The following is an 18,350-nucleotide window of genomic DNA, read 5'->3' as shown; positions in this document are numbered from 1 at the left end:
GATGCCACTCTTGGTTGAAAGATGCAGTGGAAATGTAATCGATTTCCTTTGCACTAGCCTTTATATTTAAACCAAGAGCACCATCTAGGGGAGTCAAAAAATATCACAAGTGCTTCATGAAGCTTCATTTTCCCATCACTAGGTGTAACCTCCTTAGCAATTTACTCAGTGGCTGTTTCTCAATATGCAGAACGTAAAGCACGGTCTCGTAAACTCGCCAAGTATGGTCGTCCTAAAAACGTAGGTCTCGTAAACCGGAACAGCTTTGCGATAATTACTTTGCCATTGCCACTTTTTTGCTTTGCTAGTTACCAGTATTGTGTCATCTTGTTCCTGCCAGAGGTACTCGCCGTTTGTTTGGTTTTCATGTCATTACTATAGTGGTTTTTCACTTTTCTGTGTTTCTACCTTGAGTAGACTAGATGTGTTTATTTGTTAGTTGTACTCATGCGAATTGCTTCTACTGTTGCTCCACCTTTTAGTCATCGTTTTTGAATATCAATATTTTCTTTTTTTTGTACTTCATGTTAGCGTGCACTTTTAGTTCAATAAAGCCTACTGATTGCTCATCGTTTGTGGAGATTGTTCTGTGATCCATCCTTCAGTCATTTTCCAACTATAACAGATTTTGCAGCACGTGTAGTCAGCCAGACGTCCCACAGGTGCAAAGATAATGAATGTAATAACAACAAATCCCTGTGCTTATTTTATTGATGTTTTATATCCCCCCGACCCCTCAACCCCAACCACCACCAATTACAGAGGAGTTTCTTGTGCCAGATAAATCCTTTATTAACTCACCATGGCTCTAAAAAACTGCAATTAGTCAGATTTTTGAGTCTGTAAAATTATGACACATGATTTTCATTTTAAACCCTGCACTCCATGCACTTGCATCCTTTATTTTATTCATATTTAGGGAGATAAGACAGTAACACAAGACCTCCCAGGAGAGTTAATGCCATGCATTTATTCTTAGCAGTGTGACATCCCTCACATAACCACATTTCATGTCAATCATAATTTATTCACAAAGCAGAACTAGCTTTAAAACTTAATTACAGGGCATTCACACATACATGAAGCTCTAGTTGTTATTCTAGTCGCTCATCAGCAATCTTGTGCCCATTTAAACCTTCATAGAAACATATGTAACTGTTCCCCATGTAACAGCCCTGGCACCTTATCAGCATAAATGTCTCTGTCACAGTTGTCCGACATCTTCTTGCGCTCTCAAGGTGCATTTCATCGCAGATGTTGCCACCGTGTCAAAAATGTCGCTCAGCACAACAGGAACAAATGTAATTAATGGCAATATATAAATGTCACAAACTGGGTCACATCCATATTTAAACTACCTTGGAAAAACAAAGATTTATGGATTAGAGCAGTGGTTCTTAACCTGGGTTGAATCCCACCATAGCGTTCGGTGAGTCAGGGAATTTAGTGCACTCAGTAGTCGACTTGTGACTGTTCTGATGGTACGTCGTGTGATTTGTGTATAATTTGTAATCCCTTCATATTAACTGTTGAGCAAAAAAAAGAGAGTGGTCAGACAAATACGTGGAATATGAATTCACAAATATAACGGAATGTATGGTGTTCCACAGGGTTTAATGTTGGCCCCCCTTCTGTTTTCATTCTATCTGCTGCCCTTAAGAAAACAATGGCGGCTGTTTTAAAGTGCTCTATAAATATAGAGTTGAGTTGAGTGATGGGAGTCAGCAACCTAACGCAATGATTTTTTTAATACCAAGTTGAGCAATTCTAGTCCAAAACTAGCCATCTAGCTAAACTAAAGGAACAAAAGGAAGGAAGGTAAAGAGAGCCAGATTCGATGAAAAGGTAAACCCTATCCCTATGCCTTGAATAAAAAACAAAAAAATCAGATCAAGGGTTCTGTGAATACGCACAGGAAACAAGTGTGGTTCAGTACCTCCAACAACAAGGTTAAGAACCACTGGATTAGAGTGAATAAAATACAGTGTACATCTGAGGATACACGAATAAATACAGATTTGTAATGCATTTATAATAAATTAGACTAGTTTGTATAGCAGCTCTATTACATTTATTTCTGTTTGATATATGTTCTCTTGCCTGCAAAGGTAAACATCCTCAAAGATGCTTATCCACGAAGTGTGCCAAAAAACGGAATTTTGCATGTGCCTCTGAGTGATGTGATTAACAATGTGATAGCAAATAAACACAATGCCATTACAGTAGCAAGGAACTCTCATAAAGACATAACGAGACCCAAAGGAATTAATGCTTGACCGCCTGTCAAAGTAATGTACCCGCACAGAGAGGTTAGTTCGAGCCGGAAAGCCGTTGAGTCGAGTGTCGGTCATTTAAATAGCGCCAGCAGCCAGTCTACTTCTTCACTCTGTGGGTTTTCAACACCTCTCCTCATTTTTCCCTCCTACTGTCACTCACTTCACACCAGTCAGCATTCATGTTGTTGTTGTTGTTGTTGTTGTTTTTGTCGGCTTCCAGATCACACTGAGGAGGACAGACGGTTGAACCGCTGTCTCTTCTTGCTTCATCCAGCAGCCGTTCTTCACGGTGTCATCAGGTTTTGCTCGTCCCGCACACTATAAGGTACATCCCTCCCCCTGCCCCTCCCACTTTTTGTATGGCGCAGGGTCCTGGACTATAAGGGAAGACGGATATGCATGGCCGAACTATTGGGACGCGCGGCCAAGATGTAGATGGAACTCTCCCTGAGGAAGTCGGCCCATGATGTTGGCCTATTGAAGACAGACAATATTAAAAACACATTACTGGCCCACTGCTTTAATCAATGACATGCTCTTTCATTTACAGGTCATTACAGTGGATTAAAGTCTAAATTGGAAAATTAATCGTTTCATGAATCTGCTATACACTAAAGTTCTAAGTTATGATTTACACATGAATGCAATAAAAACTAAGGATGTTGTTGAAATGTGTCAGCTTTAAAAGTTACAAAAATATATATGATTGATTTCTGGTTGTCTAGACAAGGCTTTTTATTCAAGTACAGTAAGTGATTTTGACCAAACTAAAAAAAATAAAACAAAACAAAAATGCTGTAATTTGTTAATTATATTATATGTTAATAATTTTTTATTAATTTTATTTTATTGAATAAATGTTTAATGTATTGAATTTTATTTCTCAAATTATATTCATGATTTTGTTAAAAGCATAATTTTCAATTTAATATGAATTTATTTAAATTACATTAAATTTTTAAAGCAAATGTAAGTGGTAATAATAATAATAATAATAATAATAATAAATTATAAAGATTTGTTGGACTAAGCTAAAAAAAAAATGGTGTAAATTGTATTATATATTTAATAAATGTATTTAACGGTATTTCTCAAATTATATTCATGATTTGAAATTAAGCATAATTTTCAATTTAATATGAATGTATTAATATTTAAATTTAATATAAATATTTTTAAATGAAATTTAAGTGGTAATAATAATAATAATAATAATAAATTTATTTGTAATGCAATCTCAAAGTGCTACAGAGTAATAAAGTAAAATGCCTAGCCTGGTGTATAAAAAACAAAATAGTTGCTCCTTGAGCCCTTTTTAAACATCCATCACTGAATAAAAATAAATCAGTTTAAAAAAACTAATAAAAAAAACCTCTTCATTATTTTAGGGTGGTTATTTTTGGCTTTGTCAAGATCATCGTGGCGTGTCTGCCCTCTTTTTCATTCGTGATTTGTCACATGGCACCAGTCAGAAGTCTGATTTTGACTGCGTGTCAGAATGTTCTCTGATAAATATTTAACTTGACAACTTGCAGAACAGTTTAGAGCTCTGCTCCATCCCACTGAGAGACATTCTGTATGATATTTTGGTGGCATTAATAAGATTTATGAGCGGGGCATCAAATTTAGAAACACTTTCAGTATGATGCAACATTATTAATAAACATTGCTAAATGACGGTTTGGATTTAAAATATCGTTTTACGAGGTGTCTTAATCTGTATGTGCACGATTAAGGATTTTGTAAAGTCCACACAGTAAAAGAGTACAAACCGAATGTCATCAGTCTTGCTTTGTTCGCTGCTGGAGCTGGCCGGGCTGCTCTCACAAATGGGCCCGACGTGACTTATACTAATGTGGACACAAGAAAAGCAAGACAAAAAAACACACACAGAAAAGTGATTATTCATTAGCACAGTGACAGAATTGCTTTACACTGAAAGAAGTAGAAGAAAAATAAGTAAATGCATCGTCATTTCATGTCAACTGTTTTGTTGCGATCAAATTGTTTAAAAAATGTGGGGTGGGCTGGGATTCATTTCATTAATTTTTTGTGACATTTGTGGGAAACAATTTAAAATCACAAGCAGAAATACTTGACTTGTAATGAATGTGGTAAACTAACATATTAAGGATGGTATGTTGCACGAAGAGCCTTATTTTCATAGAAAGGCATACAAATGAGCACATCTTAATAATCGTGCCTGGCATATCTGGCAATTTGGGGACTAAAAGTAGATTTTAGACCAGTTAATAGTTGGAACGTGCCATAGTCTACCACTAGCCTTCGCTGATGCATTAGTAAAGTCGAATTTGTATTTAAAAAAAACCTTTAAGAAACATGACAGCGGTAACTGAAGGTGCCTTTTGTGCTGTGTTTGTAAAGTGTTTACCTGCCTTATTTTTCACTTTGACTTGTATTGAGTAATTCAATGTTATGTTTCCAAAGTCAAAGATGTTTTCTTACTATGTCAAACCAGATTATATAAACACAAGATCTCTTACTTTTCACTGAGTACCCAAACAGTCTCCCATATCTTCAGTATGAGTCATCACTACAATATTTTTTTTGTTTGAACCGTCTGACTTAAAAAAAACAAAAAAAAAAAAACTGAATTTAATAAATATCGCATAGAGCACATCTGCTCTCAGCAGCGATCATACTTTTTTGCAATTTGGTAATTAATGAGCTTTACCTCATTCACTCCCAGCAATTTTCACTGAAGCAACCCCCTTCGCTCTCGGCTGTTTTACTGGGTTTTGACTGATTTTGCAAAGTCCACAGAATATTCTGTTCTATTGCTATGAAATCATGGAACCTACCAAAAGAAAGATTAGAGTCTCTTCTTTCATCAGAAAAAAAGTATATTTGTATCTGCTTCCGTTTTGTTAGCATTATAATATAGCTAAGTTTCATCATTATTCACAAACCTGTTGAAAATGCTTTTTGCAACATGGCCCTGGCTGATCTCTTATACTCTGCTGCCACCTGCTGACCGTTTTTGTATTAACTACCATTGCTTTAAGCAACCTCTTCAGGTCAAAAATGGTATCAAAGCCTTATGTATGCTCTAGCATATTAAAAAAACTAATAAAAAACAACAACGTATGAATACGTTTTTGGGACAAAGTATTAAAAAACGCATTTATACGTTTTCGGGTTTGAATGGGTTTGAATTATGTTGCACTTTACTTTTATGCGTTGAACCAATGTGCACTCACGCTCGCTCCATTTAGAATATCCATTTTTATTATGGGGCTTTTAATCCACATGTTTACAGGCCAGCTTTGAATCTTAAGATAAGAAGAGCTCATCATGTGAAGGGCTCACACTCCTCGCAATCAACTTCATTCCGGCGCTTGCTTGAGTCCTTTATTGACGCATTCTTGTCAAGAGTCTAAATGGATAGGTTGCCTGAGCACGCATGATAAGTATCGCAGAGTGTACTTATGGGTGTCGAAGTGATAGAAAGGCGATGAGCCGTGCACATTGCTGAGTCACACTCACCCGCAATTTATCGGAGCGCAGAGTCCCATGAGTCTGTGCGGTTGGTATGTCGCATGATGAACAGGTAAGCAGGATGGAATGGTGCATGTGAAATAAGACATCAGAAGATGCGGATGAAGCACATGCAAGTGTGTCTCAGCGGCGGAAGGATCATTTACCGAGAATCCATTGCAAGTACTTGTAAAGATAATCCAAGAGGATCCTTCTCGAAAGTGAGTACTTCTTAGGGTAATATAGTAAATATTTTATATGTTGTTGATATATTCATATTCATAGTAATGTATAATTATTTTTTTTCCACCACTGACACACAAACAATAAAATGGCAAACAGTGAGTATCATCAAATTAGGAGATTGTCAGATGCCATATTCATACATATGCTCAGCTGTCATATCATGTCCCCGTGGATATTAGTGTGATAAATGTGCAGTCATCAGCCACAAATACAAAGTTCATATTGCACAATATCGAACGTGTTTACTGAAAGCGCCTCGAGCCAAATGAATGAAGAATCAATACAGTGGGGACGAATGCAATAGAGCACATCTGTACTACTACAGTGGCCAGTCCAGTCAACGTATTCATTACATGCACATTTCAAAAAAAAAAAATAAAAAAAAAGAGAGAGAGAAAAAAGAAAGAAAGTGTAGGCTGCTTTGTGGCTTTGTAGCATTGGCCTATGTTGTAATGTGCTCTATGCATTGAATGATGTATTAATACAGCTTTATTAGGCACGTTTGTATTATCTGGTATATTTCCCTTATGGTCCAATTTCTTAATAAGTTATCTGGTGTTAATGTGCATTCTTCAATGACACTGCATAACAAAGACGAGGATGTTCACATTTTATACGACTACTACTTACTACTACTCCAAATAATAATAATAATAATAATAATAATAATAATAATAATTGTTATTATTATTTATTTTTATGAGGGGTGTTCAGTACTCAACTCTTGAGTTGTCATCAAGTACCGATCATGCTCGTACCCCCCCCCCCCTAAAAAAAAACAATAATTATAATTTTAAAGACCTTTACAGAATCCCAATATAGCATTTTCCCTTAAAATAACATGACATTAACGGCAATTTTCTGTTCTTGTCATTACCAGTTCCTGATCGTAAAACTGCTATAAGAGGGCTCAGCTGCCGTTTTGATACCGATAACTTGAAGTAAGGCTGGGTATTGACCCGATGCCGATACCTGGTATCGGTACTGGCCCACCCCTAAATAATAATAACAACAATGTGTGTGATGTTATTGTGTGATGTGTGTGTGTTCATACGTGCAAATTGCATTTAAAAAAAAAATCAATAATGTATTTTTTTATGATAGAATATTATGAAAATCAATAGTCTTAATTTGTGTATAAAGACGGCAACACTGTTTCAAGTATATCATGGAAAACGCTATAAAGGTCTTTTTTGTTTAGTTTTTTTAACTATCCGTCATTGTTTTGTTTGTGGAATTTTAGGTACTAGTGGTATCAGTATCCGCGACTACTCAAAAGTTGAGTATTCATACTGGGCACCATATCAGTCTGGAAAAAAAGTGCTCTCGAACATCCCTAATTTGTACCCTTGTTGTGTCTCAAGAGCTGTCCAGTGACGTCTTTTGAACTTTCGTTGCTAACAGTAAGGAAATAATCCGGGAAAAGAAAACCGAGGCTGCGTCCCTGACGACACAGCGAGGATGCGGCATGTGCAGGCGTGTGCACAGCAACAAGACAGCAACACCCCTCGGTCACGCCTTCTGTCTCAGTCTTTGATAGTCTATTCTAGTCCAGGCGCAGTGTGCCATTAAAATACAACTAGAGACATAAAATGGGGCCGGAGAGGGATGACATGTAAATAGCATTGCTTGTTAGAAGTAGTATGATAAAGAACACCGCATATTGGTTACCGGTAGTCATCGTCGGACATATTATACTGGAACACAAATCACAAATGATGAGATTAAATACTTTGGTCTCCAACAAGCAAAGTTGGCATTTTAAAATGAATCATTTCGAACGTATTGGCTGCGTGATAGCTCTCAGTTAATGCACTCACCTCACGTTGCAGGACTGCGAGTCTTTGCTGAGCTTGTTGAACCAGGACTGCTGGGCCTGGCGGCATTCTGCTCTTGTGATCAAGCCGTCCTCATCCAAATCCAGACCCAGGAACACTAACCGAGCGGTGTCTCTTTCCTTCGCAGTCAGCAGGCGCACAAGTGAATTCTAGGAGAAGCCATTTACAATCAGATGATGGCATTTTTTTTTTAGACGTGTAAGCATCCAGGGTCAGAAATGGAATGTTGGAATGTGAAAACAAGGTCTGATCCAGGTCGGGTAAAATCCATCCAGTCAAGCTTCCCTCCATTTTCTCGACTGTGTGTAAGCTGGAGTTTATCCGAACGGACTTGCAAACTTACAGTCAATCAATGGGCAGCATTCCAAAAACATTCCACTAGGCCATTCACGTCTCATACTCACACCTACAGACATTCAGATGGATTTGAATACTACACAACTACACTACCATTGAATCATCATTATTGAATTATCATTATATTTGAAGATTTATATGTAGCCCAATGGGGTGTCAGAATTAGTGTGTTAATTTTCAGTTAATTTACAGTTCCTTTAACGCCACTCTTTTTTTTTAAACACGTGATTAACTCATTCACTCCCAGCCATTTTTACTGAAGCAACCCCCTTTGCTCCCGGCTGTTTTACTGGATTTTGACTGATTTTGCAAGGCCCACAGAATATTGTGTTATAATGCTATAAAAACAACTTACCAAAAGAAACAATAGAGTCTCTTCTTTCATCAGGAAAAAATTATATTTCTATCTGTTTCCGTTATGCTGTAACTAGCATTAGAATATAGGGTAAATGAGCTTTGTTCCAACATGGCCCTGGTTGATCTCTTATACTCTACTGCCAACTGCTGGCCGTTTTTTTGCAATAACTATCATTGCTTCAAGCATTCTCTTCAGTTCAGAGGCTGCATCAAAGCCTGTAACTACGTCTTTGGGAGGATGGTAATGTTTCAAATAGAACGTATTTATACGTTTTTGGGAGCAAATGAGTTTTGATGACCGCCCCTTACTTGTAAAAAATGTACTGGGGGAATTGCAGTCACAACGCACCAGACACGTCCCGGTCAAAACTTTGCAGTAATAAATTCAATAATAATGCATCTATTAAAAATGTGCAGAATTTCTCAAGTTAATTCCTGTTAAAGACTAGATTGCGCTTAATAAAAAAAGAAAAATGCACTGAGCTGTCGCCAATGTCTTACAAATGAATGCAATTATGCCATCTAGTGGCAGAAAATGACCTCAACACAAATCAATGTCGCACTCGTTTTTTCTTATAGTACAGTACATCTTTTTAATTTTAACTCAATTGTATGAATTATTATGACATTTCTGTATCAATGACTAAAATATGGGGCCATATTTATTTTAATTTAAACATGTGTTTCCACTTTTATGTTGACAAGAGTATAAAAAATGCATTGTACATTTTATTGTACTATACATTTAGAATAGATTTGCGATTAATCGTGAGTTAACTATTGAAGTCATGCGATTAATTTTTATTTAAAATTGTATTCGCCTGGCATCCCTAGTAGCCCTAGACTGCATACATACTGGATCTGTTTTTTTTTGTAATGCAACCGCAGTCTTAACAGTCACGTCACATTTCTCGTCACAATCGTACCGGTCTTGGCTCAGACTTCAGTGTTGTTGTTTTAAACATCCAAGTGTTAACGTAAGACGGTGTGAAATGTTTTGGTTAGAACTGTTTCGCAAAATAGAAAATATGCCATTTGAATTGATTTCACTGGGAAATAGGAAACCTGGAGTGCAACCATAGTAACCATATTTATCAAATTAACGAAATGGATTTCATTTTCCTGCGATTGGCTGGCAACCAGTACAGGGTGTACCCCGCCTACTGCCCGAAGCCAGCTGGGATAGGCTCCAGCAACCCCGCGACCCTTGTGAGGACAAGCGGTACAGAAAATGGATGGATGGATGGATGGATTTCATTTTCTTTACCTCAGTGCGAAACTTTCTTAAAACCGCCAACGATTCAAAGTAGAGAAAATCCGGCCACTCGATGTGACCCTTCTTCTCGGGGTCCAGCGCAGCAAACTGGGCAAGGATTTCTTCCTCTTGCTCATCGGTCAGGTCCTTTTCAAACTGCTGCTTGGATACAAAGTGGTGGTACTGCAGCAACTCGTCTGACACCAGGCACGACTCTACAGTGACAAGGAACAATTACTTTACACCTTCATTAGTCACTGAGAACATTTCTCCGATTAAAATGAACAATCCGTTGACACATTTCAGACAAAGGAAAGGTCTCTGCCCTGCTGGTCTATAAAAGAATACCACAAGTCTTTAAGGAGAATGAGACTGAGGGTGATTAATGCAGTAAATACTATGTTATGAGAAATCTTCCTCATTCCCATAAAAGTAAATACAATTCTCCTCAGTCTTATTAAAAGTCGCAACTGACAATCACCCCTATAAATTGTTGTCAGTTTTTTCAGTGTTATCCTGGGACTCACCTGGGATGATCTTACACTGCTTAAATGTCTCCATAAGGCTGTACATTTCTTCATCTGTTAACAGTAGGTTCAAATTATCCTGCAAGAAAACGAGAGGTGGGGAGTTGGTTAATTGGCAAATCGGATCGTCTCTTTTACACATCATAGACATTGAAAGTGCTTTACACGTTACTCAAAATAGGATATAAGAAGACAAGGGCTAATAATAAAGCACTATTCAAAGGAAAAAGAGGTGTAAGTTATATTTAGATGCGTCAAAATCCAGTGTCAGAAAAAAAAGAACTGTAAAAAATGACAGGAAGACAATATAAATACAAAGGAACAATGCGTAACATGGTTGAAGTCTCTATTTGAGCTCTAAATGCAGTATATGTGACATTATTCAGAAGATTGGACTGAAAAAAGCTTGGGTAGCAGCAAATGAAAGTGTCACAGAGAGTAATGAATGCACTACTTGAGCTGTATTTTTAAGACGATGAAAAGAATTGCTAAAATAACCTCCATTAGCCTCAAATTGCGATACGGAGACCAGGTCAATCCTTGATACATTTTCAGCGGCGAGCTTTTTCAGGCAGATGCAAGCAATCGGTTGCTACTTACATGGAACATATTGATTAAAAGACAGGGTGCTTGGAATTAACCCCTGTGGGACCTTGAACTTGATTGTAACCTTTGGAGAAATGATTGTGAATTGCAACAATGGAAGCTCTGCAAGAAATATCTGCGGTTACATCGATTTTAGACAATTCGGATTCCACAAATCACGTTTTTATTTCCAAAGATATGATGTAATTTACTGGCATACCATTTTTAAATTTAGTCCCAGTTTTAGTCCAGTTTCAATCACTTAGTTAACCTCATCCCGTTTTTAGTCAACTTTTAGTCGACTATAAATCTAGCATTTTAGTCCAAGAAAACATAATTTTATTCTTAGCAGATTTATGTTTCACATAAAATGTTCTCTCGTTTTTGTTCATGAACTAAAATGCCCATAGATTTTAGTCCAGTTTTTATTAAGGGCAGTACATCTTCGTCTCGTCTTTATTAGTCGGCGAAAATGCATACTGATTTAGATCCAGTTATTGTTTATTAATGGGTTTTTAATCTAGTCTAGTCTAGTTTTAGTCCGGTGAAAAATGTGTGTAGCTAAAAATATTTTTGTTTAGTTTTCGTTGAGGAAATTAACACTAACAGGTAGTAGTTAGTACGTTCATCTTTGACCAAGAAGTTATTCCATGTGATGTTTTGTTTGTTTGTTTTTTAAAATTATTTTTCTCCCAAATGAACGCTATGTCAGGTGAGGTGAGGTTTTAGGGCCCAAACACAGACAAGACATGGATGTTGGCATCACAAATGCTATTTTTTGTGTTGTTGTTTTTTTTACTCATTTGAGCATCTCATCTTAATCCTCTCCTGAATACTAGACTCTCCCATTTACGAAAATTGACAGCTTGCTTTTGCAGCTGACTTATCATCTCGGTAGCAAAGGCCGGGCGCCTCCTAAGGCTGCAGCCCCAGAATTGGGACTTGATAGCTCTTTGCCCATAGCCATAGGAAGAGGTATGATTTTCTTACTGACTGCCATTCATCCAAACATCCAGCAGTGTGCTTTGGGGCCTTGTTGTAAATTCACATCTAAATCACAATCTAAAGGAATAAATGCTGCACATACTTTTTTCCCAGTGACATTTAAGAGCTTCCTCACTCTCTGTGGCCGAGACACAAATGTCTTCCTGTCTTCATTCCTCTCGCAGAGAAGTATCCAACAAAAGACAGAGGACCTTTCAGGGTCCTTTCTCACAGTGGCTGAAAGCCCCCCTAAACCGCTTCTCAGAGTGTGTTTGGCATTTGGTTTAATTTTCCTAGTGCTGATGGAGCACAGCAAAGCCTCTACTTCACAGTGAAGGGTACTCGAGCAAAAACACTCTTCAGCCTCTTGCAGGAATTTAAACAGACTGTTATTTTTCTAGCAGGGGTCATGATCAGCAAAGAAACTGCTTACTGCATACAGCCTGAATATTTGTTTTACTGCAAAAAAATAAAAAAATAAAAATACACCTGAAAGCCCTTCAAAACTTTACTTTCAATGTTCAGCGTGACTGTATTAGGGTCAAGTTTAATAGTGACCCAGCAGAAGAAGCTTGCACACATTATAATATTCACTACCGCCACCTATAGGATTGGAGTGGAGCAGTTTGACCCCCTACATTATAATATATAACCGTTTATCACTCAAGATTCAATGAAATAAAACTGAAAAATGTAGATAGAAGAGGAGAGGACTATCAATTTCAACAATGTAACTGTTTAGTTCCAAGGCTGATTAATCAAAACAGCTTAGCAATATGCTCTGAATTTGGAGTGTGCTGTTTTCAATCATTCTTTTCAGCCTCTGTTTTATAATGAACACTCTTGCTGAGGGGCAAAAAAAAAAGTAGAGAGAACACATTTCCATCACTGGATCACTCGTGCAAACACAAAGCAAGAAATAATTATCCAAGTATGATCAACGTAATTCTGAATTTGAACATTTTAAGCCATAACAAGAGCACTGGCATAGTCTCTTTTTATTTATATATTTTATATCAAGAATAATGGAAGGCTTATTTATAGTGTAAAAACCTCATGTAATAAACATTCAGTTGTATTTTTGTCTGCTAAGAATCTAATTCAACATGAGCGATAAGCCTTAAGTATCATTTTTGAACGATTCAAAATAACACTAGACTGAAACCACCCAGTGATTAATGAACACATTAAAATTTCAAGGACTAGAAAATGAAGTAATTTTTCTTCTGTATGTAGCAGCGATCATCAAGCTATACCAGGGTTTCTGCAGGTATCATCAAATCTAATTGAATGCTTTTTAATGCCATTTATTAATGCAATTTAAAACAAATATAATGCCCTTGTCGTACACGCACACATATACATACAAACATATATCCATATACTGTTTATATATTTAGGCTATCAGCTCATTACAATTATCATAATTATTGTGATTTTCGTAGTTAACTCACAATTATTTGTAAATTAATCGCACGTTGTATCTGTTCTAATAGTACAAAAAATAATAATTTTGCATGCTCATGTTAATTATAACATAAAAATGGACAAATGTGGTTACCAAATACAAATCCATTGACACAGTAACTTTATGGTAAGTAATTCATATAGTCACAGTTAACTGTTACGGTCAAAAAGACTGTTACACATTGAGTCATAGATTTGTGTTGAGGTAATTTTTCTGCCACTAGGTGGCATTAGGCTTTCATGTTGGACATTGGTGACAGGAACACTACATATTTATTTTCAAATTCAGAGCAATTGGTATTTGGAACATTAAGCAACTCATGGACTACTCCAGGCCATTTTGTTAATCATAAATTACAACTAGTCACCAGTCCCCCCAAATGCATTTTTTTTTATCACATTAATTACTGCTAAATTGTGTTAATGTGACTCCTTTACACAACGTATGTAAAATAAAGCACGAGTAAGTATGTACTTTTTTAATGCCTCCCAACATCATATTTAATGCTTCTTAATGCCATTTAAGAATTTAATTTTAGCAAAATCCATTTAATAACTTCCAATGCTTTGTAATGACCCGCAGAATGTCTGTATACAGCAACCCCTCTAAATTTTAAATTGTGGAATTAAATATCAGCGACAGTTGCATTGTCTTCACCCCCTTTTACACAGATGTGTCAACTATATAAGAAATATTACAGAGTGTGCCTGTATGGTCAGCAAGGGCACAAACAATACACCGCAAATTAATTCCATCTATTCTTAGTGCCCTCCTTCAGCGAAACCCTTTTCAGAACAACAAATAATGGCGCTTACACAATAGTAGCAACTCCAGCCGGTAACTGTGTGAGCTGTGTCTCTCATCTCCTGCAAGGCTTCAGCACGCAGGTAGCCCAACTCCCTCAGGCAGCCGTCATGGAACACTCGGGTGCAAATCCTGCACGGGTAGAGGTCATCGGCAGTCCAGACTTCACATACGTCACACATCTCATCACTTGGCGGCTGAGGGTGAAGGAAAAAACGGGTTGTGAAATTGTGACTTGAATTTGAAAACCTGCTAAATTGGCACAAGATAATGTGTGCAAGCAAACTGTCATCTCACTGGTAAATAGTCATGTATTTTATATTTTTGTCTGTAAGGGAGAAAGAAACTTAAATAAATAAAGAAATGCATACCCAATTATAATACATTTTAGGATGAACTACTTTTGCAATATTGTGATTATGGCTTACATTTTAAATCTATTCCCTTCCGAATCATTATATCTGAATGTCCTGAATTTCTCTTTCCATGCCGGTGTTGTATTGAGCAGATTAATATTGCCCACAGAAGGTGTGTGCCAAGGTTGAGAAAACGTTTTCAAATGAACAGATGAGCCAAGTAAGTCGTAAATGAGGTGGGCGGATAAAGGTCAAAATAAAATGTGTTATTAGTATAATTAATTTTATTATAAGCACTGCTGTATAAAATGTAGGGATGGCAGTACTGATGCTAGATATCAGCCTTATTTTAAGGTTTTCGGTACTCGCGATGCAGCCACCCTCTTGTTACCGCTTTATGATCAGGAACTAGAAATGAGAAGAATAGAAAATTGCCATGCAATTTTTTAGGAAAAATGCTATACAGTGTATACTGTAGGACTTTAAAAAATATATTACTTGTAATTGTTTTTTTAGGGGAATTGTATGTTCTTGTACTGGTATTTGTCTGAAAAAAAAGTCGTATCGAACACCCCTAATAAAATTAATGCAAAAAAATGTTAAATGTATATTACAGGCAACCATCACTTTCAAGACCCCCCCCCCCCCCCCACCCATCTGCTTTGCCATTTCATATTATTTAGATCAAAATAAAAATCCTCTGTGGGCGAAATTAAAGAATGAAGCTTTTACCCACCCCTGATGTAGCACTAGATCCTTGTTATTGTTCTTCTTCAGTCCACAAACAAGTATGTGGACAAGATTACTTAAATAAAAATTAATACTGTTTGTAGCTGGCTAATTAGAGGAATGTTTTGTTCCTTCGCCCATTTCATGCTGCCGCCATTAACATGCAGAAGCCATTAAGCTGTCTCACTAATGAAAATAACCACATGACGCTTGGCTATATAACACCCATAATAAAGCTCCAAACCTGTTATATATCTCCTTCAACGCCATAGCACCACTTTTAGAACTTGGGCCACATCACCTATGACTCTTCTGGTGACCTTACACTAAAAAAATGCCGCCGCTGTTCTCATTAAAATGACATCTAATATTTTACTGGGAGACTCTAATTGTACAAGAGCCATATTTAAGAAACATTTATGCAAATATAATTTGGTAACTATGGGAACACACATGCCCGTCAATATGTGAGGCCTGGGATTTCTGTTGAGTTATGAGCCAGTCAAGCTGCTGCTGAGGGGTGTTGCGGTTTGGCGCTCTGATACAGGAACATTGGCTGTTGGATGATTTTCCCTCAGTAATCCTTTGGGTAACTGAGCTGCGGCGGAATAATACAAATACGCCAAATTGAGTGATAGTCTGTTTGGACTTGAGGAATAGCTTTGAAGACTGGATGTTGCCACTGTGTCTTTAAGATTCACCACTAAAAAAAAGAGGTGGAACCTATTTGCTGGAGAGATTCTAGCAATTCCCTTCCCGCTGTTGAGGTGCCACTGAGCGAAGCGCCAAATTTTCAAGCGTCACATTTGGCGCAGCCACATCGCTCTAATATCATTGGATCTTTTATGTGTCGATCTGTCCAAACCTTCGACTGTGACAAACACAGTCCTCGAATAAAGCGAAAGTAGACCAAAGCTAAAAGGGGATCTCTACCAATTAAATGCAGACAAAGTGAGTTATCGGTCAAACTGACAATAAAGAGTTTACTTAACAGGTAGCTTTATAACTTATGGGTAAAAAATGAGAGTACCTTATATTTTTAAGCTTATGGAGGACAAAACAGTCAAAATAAAAAATATATAAATGACTAAATAAATAAATGAATAATGTCAAAATAAAAAAAACAGATATAAAATATAATTCAAAAATAAAATACAAAAAATTTATATAAATGTAAATAAAAACAACAAAATATATATCCCTAAATAAAAATAAATAAATACAAAAATAAAAATGAGATTCAAAAAGTAAAAATAAATGTAAAAAAAGTAGTTAGCTTTATGTTTTACATTTATTATAAATGTTTTAAGGCTCTAAAACCCCTCACCATACAGTTTATACACTTTTCTCATCAAGGCATTTATATTTGTTCACGTCTCTCTCGTTAAAACATTCTCAATGTTTAAACCTTCATAAATTTGATAAAATATATACATTACTGTAAAAAAACAAAATGCATGCAAAATTGCACTAAAAATTTCCACAAAACAGGGAGGCCGCGAAAGGTGAACTGTGTTATAGCGAGGGAACACTGTATTCTGACAAAATACATATAGGAGCATCCATTCTACAAAACTTGCCAACTTACGCAATTATTTGTCATTAGTTACAGATGCAAACCATGCCAAGTGTCTTGTGGTCTAGACAGGCTCCGTGTGGGTAAGCTTTAATCTTTAGTTGTCTCTTTTCAAATCTTTGTTTTTGTTTTTGTTTTGTCCTGCCGCTATAGACATTTCTCAGCACACTGTTTAGTCTTGAAAAGCCAATACTGAAAGGTGTCAGTGAACCAGTGAACTTCCACCGTGTTACCGGGCACGTTCTTGCATGCAGATCACCTTGCCGGGACGAACGGCTCTGTGTGAAGTGCCCTCGTGCAAGCACAAAAGTCACGCGGCATGTTCGGAATGTAATGATCTTTTTGAACTTTTCAACTTTCTTATATTCTCCAAGAATGAGAAGAGATTAAGATTTCCTCACTGGATGGCTTCAACTTAGACGAGGAAACCAGACCTTTTGCTGCTGTTGCCATGGAGACTGACATCGTACGAATACCTCTTTAATCCTATGCCTTGGGGATTTAATATGTGTGTGAACAAAGTCACTTCCTATGCATTGTACTTTCATGCACTTTGCCAATGATTATAATTGACATATTGATTATGCTGTCGCCACGTAAGTGTTACCTGCTCCTTTTTTGCCAGCTCTACTTCTAAAGGCTGATCGTCATCTGCTTCCCTTTTGGGCCGCACATAAGCAGGCGGTGTGAGCTGATGACTCTTTTCCAGATCTTCAGGCTCTACTCCTTTCCCGTCTCGTAACCTGGACCAGGCCTCCTGGTTGACCGAGATCGAGGCCTGCTGGGCTGCGGGCGGGCCGGTGCCGCTTTCTGTTTCCCCACCTTCTCCTTCCTCGGTGTTCTTGTCCTCAGTTGAGGTTTTCGCCGGCACGTTACCATCCTCCGTGGCTCCCTCCGCCTGCTTAACAAATGCCGCGCGGTCCTGGATGCCCGACTGGAAGGCTGAGACCACAGCGGTGCACCTTTGCACCTTGTCCACCGGCTGCTTCTTTGACATGAGCACACCCATGGCTGCACACAGATGGAGAGAGGAAGGGACAGGGGACACTTGCATGAGTACTCTGAAAAAGCCGGAGGGGGCTCACATAGTAAATCCATCTGTTATCCGTTCAGAAAAAAAAAAAAAACGACTTACACATCATCTCTGCACTATTTCACTACGCTTTCCCCACACAGTAGTATCTGATCTTTTTCATTTCCTGTCTTTAAAAACTAAAGAAAAATACTCCGTAGCCTAGAGTCTCTTGCAGAAGTCTGTCCAAGATTGCTTCTTTCATTTCAAAAATGACTTGAAAGAGTGAAAGAATACCACTACGTGCTTGGATTGTACAATTTGTAATCAGTATCACAGCCAGCTTTGCTATATTTTGGCATAATTAGAGCATGTTTTGATGTAAGTTTTCTGCTAATTGCCTTGGTTCAATTTTCTCACTCTACAAAATTCTCATGGCAACAGACCCTACTGAGTAATCAGAAGTCAGAAATTATAATTAT

General features: G+C 37.4%; 1 protein-coding gene across 3 annotated transcripts in view; it reads right to left on the bottom strand.

Moving 5' to 3' along the window:
* Positions 1 to 950: 950 nt before the first annotated feature.
* The window catches only part of phf24 (PHD finger protein 24), a 28,284-nt gene continuing 10,884 nt past the window's right edge, over positions 951 to 18,350 (bottom strand). Inside the window, exons 2-9 of one of the 3 annotated variants that reach the window (XR_015097301.1) lie at positions 17,464 to 17,867; positions 14,207 to 14,392; positions 10,355 to 10,433; positions 9,840 to 10,042; positions 7,846 to 8,007; positions 5,784 to 5,816; positions 4,049 to 4,126; positions 951 to 2,750 (exon numbers count right to left, since the gene is read on the bottom strand). Coding sequence is in view for 2 of the 3 variants with exons in the window: in XM_086097412.1 (XP_085953538.1) it covers positions 2,654 to 2,750; positions 4,049 to 4,126; positions 5,784 to 5,816; positions 7,841 to 8,007; positions 9,840 to 10,042; positions 10,355 to 10,433; positions 14,207 to 14,392; positions 17,464 to 17,865 (1,245 nt within the window). In the remaining variant the exon portion in view is untranslated. Of the gene's footprint in view, positions 2,751 to 4,048; positions 4,127 to 5,783; positions 5,817 to 7,840; positions 8,008 to 9,839; positions 10,043 to 10,354; positions 10,434 to 14,206; positions 14,393 to 17,463; positions 17,868 to 18,350 lie in introns of all 3 variants that reach the window. The other 2 variants (XM_086097412.1, XM_086097413.1) reach the window with 2 other exon arrangements.

Source organism: Leptonotus elevatus, chromosome 15 (genome assembly GCF_054856555.1).
Source record: "Leptonotus elevatus isolate MCC_2025b chromosome 15, RoL_Lele_1.0, whole genome shotgun sequence".
In the NCBI taxonomy this organism is placed as follows: domain Eukaryota; kingdom Metazoa; phylum Chordata; class Actinopteri; order Syngnathiformes; family Syngnathidae; genus Leptonotus; species Leptonotus elevatus.
This window is presented reverse-complemented; position numbering and strand designations above follow the sequence as displayed.